The sequence below is a fragment of the Pediculus humanus genome, genomic scaffold (assembly GCF_000006295.1).
Source record: "Pediculus humanus corporis 1103172107677 genomic scaffold, whole genome shotgun sequence".
NCBI lineage: Eukaryota > Metazoa > Arthropoda > Insecta > Psocodea > Pediculidae > Pediculus > Pediculus humanus.
In genome coordinates, this window is record NW_002987286.1 from 84609 (window position 1) to 91627 (window position 7019).

The 7019-nt window shown below is 22.5% G+C and overlaps 1 protein-coding gene across 1 annotated transcript; it reads right to left on the bottom strand.

The window, feature by feature from the left end:
- Positions 1-2990: 2990 nt before the first annotated feature.
- Phum_PHUM293230 (uncharacterized protein) lies at positions 2991-6635 on the bottom strand (the record flags this gene model as incomplete). Its single annotated transcript, XM_002427026.1, has 7 exons — positions 2991-3076; positions 3158-3296; positions 3384-3482; positions 3562-3844; positions 3936-4073; positions 4155-4422; positions 6428-6635. 7 exons carry the CDS (start codon positions 6633-6635, stop codon positions 2991-2993), a joined length of 1221 nt encoding a protein of 406 aa, XP_002427071.1.
- Between the last annotated feature and the right edge of the window lie 384 nt (positions 6636-7019).

Genomic DNA, 7019 nt, shown 5'->3' on the forward strand with positions numbered 1-7019 from the left:
TTTGTTTAGATGTCACGTGTTTTGCACGGGGTCGAGACAGCTAAAATAAAAATTTTTCTTTTCAAATTTAAAATCATACTTTGCCATTATTTATTTATTTATTTATTATGTTTATATAAAAACAATTAATTATTTTTACTAGCAAAATATTTTATTATTTTTTTTTAAATTTTCTCTCATCGTCTTAATATACAAATAATAATTTAATCGGTTAATCAGTTTTGTCACAGTAATAAAAATAGTTTTTTTTAAAAAAATATTTATTACAATGTGAAAATAAAACAATGGCAAACAGTCAGTAATCACACATTAAAATAACCCATATTAAAGCTAAAAAAAAAAAAAAAAAAATTAGTTCTTATAAAACTAAAGAAATAAATCTTAATTTCTATATATATATATATATATTTATTTATAATTTTTCGTTTATACAGCAGAATAAAATTATGGATAGAAAAACTAGTAGTTTCTCGAGGGGGGGGGGGGGAAAATTTAGTAAAAGTACACAGATTTAAATTTACTACTCATATTTAAATTTTATAATACATTTCAAATTATTGATTTTCATTAGACACATATATTTTTCACCGAACACAAAAACAACACACATGTAAAATATTTCGAATATTATATATTTGGGAAATATTTTAGTATTTCTCTTTTTTTTTTACTCGCATTTATAATCGCTAACATTCCAACATTATATTACTATATTATTAATATCATTATTATTATTATAAAAAAATTAAAAAAATGTTTGACTCACCGAAATAAAAAATAATAAAATGAATCCAAAATGAATGATATAAAATTCACATAGCTCTAATTAAATTTATCAATACTGCCATTTCTTTTCTATTCAAAGATGAAGTGATAACTAAAAGCAATAAATAATTATTAATAATATATTTTTAGTAAAGATCTAAAATTAAGTTTTAATTTAAAAAAAAAAAAAAAGGAAGTATGGAGTAAATACAAAATGATTTTAATAAGTGTTTTGAATTTAACAATTAATGACTTTAAAATTCTATATAAAAAATATCTATAATTAGTATTTTATATTCACCTGAAATTTCATCTGATGTAATCATCCATTTTGAAAAAAAAAAAAAAAAACTGTAGTAAAATCACCAGTAAGGGTGAAAATCCTGTAAAACAAATTTAATGAAAATTATAATTTTTAGTAAATGAAAATTTGAATTTCGTAAATTTTTTAATATTTTTTTTTTGTAAATAAAGTAATTAATTTTAACTATACATACAACGCTGCATTTTTTTTTTTTTTTTTTTTTTTTTTTTTTAGTTGCAAAATAATCTTTTTAAGTACAACATTACAATAGGTGAGTCATTACATATTAACGTAATCAGTAATTTGTGTAAACATTTTAAAGTTTTAAGGCATTCAAAAGAGTTTGAATTTAATTTAATTTAATTTAATTTAATTTAATTTTTTTTTTTTTGAATTTTGTACGATTGGGGTGCTAAAAAGTCCGGCATAAAATGCCATTTTGTTTTAATAATTGCTATTATGAAATTAAGTAAATCCCCGTAAGCTCAGAGATTCATATTGAATTTAAAATTTTTTAAATTTATATTTATTGAAATTGAAAGTATTGAAAATAAACATTTTTTTTATAAGGAGAAAGTTATTTTATTGCTAAATTACCACACCTCCACCTTTACAAAGATAAAGGCTAACGTGCAAATATTGAAAGCTCACAACAATAATCAAAATTACGATATATAAGTAATAATGTAAAAAAATTGCAATGTCCAATTTAATTAGCTTAAAAAATAATTTAAGTACCTTTAAAAGTTGAACATGCTTATTTTATTAGTAGTAAATTGTTACAAAAAACACTTAAAATCTCTAATAAAATCTTGACAGCCATTTTGAAAGTTAAGATTTTAGTCGATCACAGCCTGTTAGTGTTGGAAAAAAGTTTAGTTTAATTTTTTTTTAAATTTGAATAATGTGTCAATTAAATTTTTTCGTTTTTTTTTTTGTTTAGTTAATTTTTATTTTTATTTTTTTTTTACTGAAAAGTTAATTTTTTATTAATTTGATTATAAAATGTAAAAAATTTTAAACTTACTCACTAGTTTAATTTAGTTATGAGGTGTACATTTCTAATATTGTACGCAGTGTTAATGGTTTTAGTTTTTTATTCTTAACTTGTGATTCATTTCTTTATTTTGAATAGCTACGACTTTTTTTTTTCGTGTATGTATTTAAATAAAAAAAAATATTTTGGAATGGGTAAACAATATTTTATCAACTTTAATTTATTTTACGTTAAAAGATTTTGAATGTAATTTACTTTACCCCATTAAATTTAAAAATATTTAAAAAAATATTTAATCATATTTTCTTTTTAGAAACTTAATACACTTTTCTTTTTTTTTGATTATTTGATTTCCCCTTAAAAATAAAATTTAATTAAGTAAAATGTTTGAATGAATAATTTCAAGGAAATTTTATTAAAAAAATTAAATTAAATTTATATATATATATGTATATATATATATATATATTACAATTAACAACAAATTTATTTAAAGAAAATAACTAGTTTGATAAATTAAATTAAATTAATACAGTTTTTTTTTTTTTTTTTACATACAAATAAATAAATAAAATAAATAACTTAAAAAAAAACTAATATAAAAAACTAGAAAAATAAAAAAATATCTTTGTTATAATTATATAAAACTCAATTTAAGTAAACTTTCGATTACTTCGTTTTTCAAATTAATCAATTTTTTCACACTTTTGCAAACTATTATTATTATTATTGTATATTATTTGCTTAAAAAGACGATTTGCAACAAAAATATATAAACAAAAAAAATTATCATTATTATGTACAAAAGCATAAATAGGAACCCAAATAGTAATATAAAGTAAATGTAAACGACAAAAAAAAAAAAAATATTCATCCACCTTTTACACCTGCTCGACTCGAACATAAGGTTTTGACACACATAAATTATTCAGATTTTCCTTTAATGCAATTATTCGATTTAGTTAGACTTAAAAATTCTTTGTTTTTCTTAGCAAAATCTCTGAATTCATCTGAAATGAAATAATCCATTTTAGTTTTTCCCATTTACAAACGCTTACAAACAAATAGAATCACCGATTTGAAATATATACCATATGAAATGTAGCCTTTACAATTAACATCTATTTTCTTAAACAGGGTTAAACATTGTTCTGTTTCAATAGATAATATTCTATGAACCATGATGCAAAAATCAGACTCTTTTATATGATTATCTCCCTTATCTACTACCTGTAACAATAATACATAATTTCATTTTAAAAATTAATATGAGTTCATAAGAAAACATAAAAAAAAGAATTCGAAGAAGCAGCTTACTTTAAAAACGAGATATAATAAATCGAGTATGTTATTATTTTTTGCTATAACTAATACAGTCAATAAGTAATCTCTGAAATCTATGACTCCAATACTTTTCTAAAAAGATAAAAAAAATTTTTTAATTTCATTCGAATATTTATTTTTTAAAAAAATTTTTTGTTGTTCAGTAACATACTTTATCACATAATTTAAAAAGTTGAGAAGCTAATGAATTATTAGGTGATAATTTTAAAGCCTCGGTGAATTGATAATAAGACATCATCGGTGATTTTATTATAGATTTGTAATTACTACTGCGAATAATTTTTTCTTCCATGTTTGATTCTGTTAATCCTAATGCCTGACGTAACCTTTGAACTTCAACTAATTTTCCTGCATATGGTAATTTCATTTGTTTTGCTCTATTCATTAATTTGCAGTCATCATATGTATAATTGGATACCGGAATTCCTAATGCACTAAAATTAATTAAAACATTTTTTTTTTTTTTCAATTTTTTCCAAGGAGGGGGAGGGGAGAGGAGGGGGAACATTTTTAAATATAACTTACCGTGCCATTACTTTTCGAACATTATTTGCAAATAGTCTCGGATCATTTTTTTCTTCTTTGTTCGGTTTATAAACGGGTAAAAATTCAATTTCGCAACAACTGTGAATTTGTGTCAGTGTCAACCAAAGGAGCTTTAAACTAAAAAAAAAAAAAAATGTACCTGTACGTAAGCTTTTTTTAAAATTATTAATTCGATTCCTGATATTTTCAAATATTTACACTCCGGGTCCTTCCCACGTCCATGTAACAGTATCCAGTTTGTTTGGATAACGTATACAAACAGGTTGCACGGGTACTCCCGGATAAAATGCTCCAGATTTAAATGTAATTAAACATGACCTATTGGTACAAGTTCCCTCTGGAAAAATAAGTACCTGGGGCCAATCTAATTCTGAATTAGCTCGTTCGATAATTTCTTTTATCGTATTTTGCCTAGAATCGTGATCGTCTCGCCACACGTAAACTGGTTGAGTATAATTAATAAGCTCTAAAACAATCATAACAAATATTATTTTTATTTGTTTTCATAACAATTTTATTTTATCAATAACTAAGAGTTATTATATAAAATTGTTGTTATGTTTTCTTTTTCGTAATAATTTTTTTTTTTAATGATTCTCTGGTGCCACAAAAAAAAAAAAAAATTTTTTTTCAAAACTTACAATTAATTATTTAGTTTGAAAGAGAGAGAGAGAGAGAGAGAGAGAGAGAGAGCATATAGGCAATAAATAAATAAAAAATTTAATAATTACACACACATACCAACTTTCTTCTTATGATTGACTCTCTTGTGATTTATTACTCTGCCGTAAAATTAGCTTTTAAACTAACTAACTAATACTACTAAATAGAGCGTTAAATAAATTACTTTTATTAGGATGCAAATAACAATAAATAAATAAATAAATAAATAATGACAATCAAAAAAAAAAAAAAAAAAGTTTTAAATGAATGCTACAATTTTTTGTTAAAAATCAATCAAATAAAATACTTTTAAAAAACTAATATTGCATGCATAATAATAATAATAATAATAAAATAATAATTTTTAGTGGTGAATTTTCATTATTGAAAATACATTAAAAAAACTACTACCAACTAACTACTTATCATAATTAAATTTATGTAATAAAACTGAAATAAAAAAAAAAAAAAAAATTTAATAAGGTTAATAATAGATTTGAATAGGAAAAAAAATTTTTTTTGTAATTTATTGATTATTTTAAAATCATTTAAAAAACAAATAGAAATTTCTGATGTTTACACCCACACACTCACACACCGTGTAATTTAAAAAAAAAAAAAATAATAATAATAATTTCGCTTTAGATTATATATTGTTCGCGAGGAAGAATGTAAATAAATTATTTATTCTTACTTCCGAGCCAAGGATTTAAACCACTTTCCCAACGAGCAATAATTGATGGAAAACCAGATACGTAAACAATGACAGCATCCAAAAATGTTGAATGAGGGGCGATGACAAGTATGGGAGCTTCTTGACGTGTTGCTTGCCTCCCTTTAACCACAATATTCATTCCTCCAACTCGATAAGTCAACTGCCCAACAGCAGATATTATTTCGCGTAGTTTTCTGTTTTATAATATGGGTTATTCACATTTATGTCTTATTCACTTTTTAAAAAAAAAAAAAAAAAAAAAAAAGCAGAACTTGAAAAAGAAATTACAAATGCCAAATTATGTACAATATTTTGTTAATAAATTAAAACTTGAGAAAAACGGTATTAGTAATTACGATTGAAGTTCATTTTTCGAAATTAAATAATATAGTTTTATTTACAAATTTAATAATTTGGGGAAACACGATAAACACACGCACACACACACACATTGCACAATCAAAAAAAAAAAAAAGGGGGGGGGTAAAATAAAGCAATAATTTACAAAATTACGAATGAATTTATGGGAATTTATTCACGATAGGACACACACAAAAAATTCTTTTAATGACATTTAAATTAAGAAAAAAAATTTATTTTTAAACTCGATTCGTTTTTACTGTTTTCTTTTCATATTTACTTTTTTTTTTTTTTTACACGTGTAATTACCTAACATTATTTTCTTCACGTGCGTAATAAACATAATTACAATTTAAAAAAAAAAAAATACTTGGGTCTTTTTTTTTCTTTTTTATGATGCAATAAAAATAGCTTTGGAAAAAATTAACAACTACAGCTAATAATAAATGTTTTTTAAACCACGCAATTTTTTTTATCAAGCAAAATAATTAACAAATAGTTAATAAATATCAATAACATATATATATTTACAAAACCTATTGTTTTTTTAAATGTAGGTTAAACACAAACATCAGAATAATAATATTTGTTTCTTATATGATTTTTAAAAAAAATTCGTATCGTACGTGCGTACAATTTAATGAAATAATAATAATAATACGTTACGTAAAAGCATGCAAAAATAATAAATAATAAAATGTTAGTAAAAGGAAAAAAAAAAAGGAGCGCATACTTCCAAAAAGCGGTAAAATTCCCGTTTCCCCTTTGGCGACTACACTGGGACCTCCCAAATAAACAACACTGAGAGCATCAAAATAAGAAGAATGAGGAGCAACAGCTAAAACTGGGGCTTCTTTTGATGTTGCTTGTTTTCCCTTCACCTTAACCCAATGAAAACCACCAGCAGCAAATAGAGCTCTCATAATAATGCATAATATCATTTTAGCATCCCTGGAACCGTTAAATTTTAAAACAATTAGTTAATTTTCTATAATCACAATTTTTTATTATTTTTTTTTGTAATAAGTGCATCGTTTTTAATAATAATAAGTTTGAAAACGAATAATAAATTACATGAAAACTTTTTTCAATATTTATATTATTAAAAAAACAAAAAAACTTAATCACGCAACGTTAAATTTTTTTTTTTCTTATTAATTTATTTACTTATTTATATTTTTTTAAAAGTTTTATAATAATTTATTCTCTTTTTTTTTTTTCTGTACAAAACAAATATACAAAGAAATTTTTTTTTTAAGTAAAAAAAAAAAGGGTTATCGAGGAGTTATGTACAAAAATAATAATAATAATAATAATACTAAGAA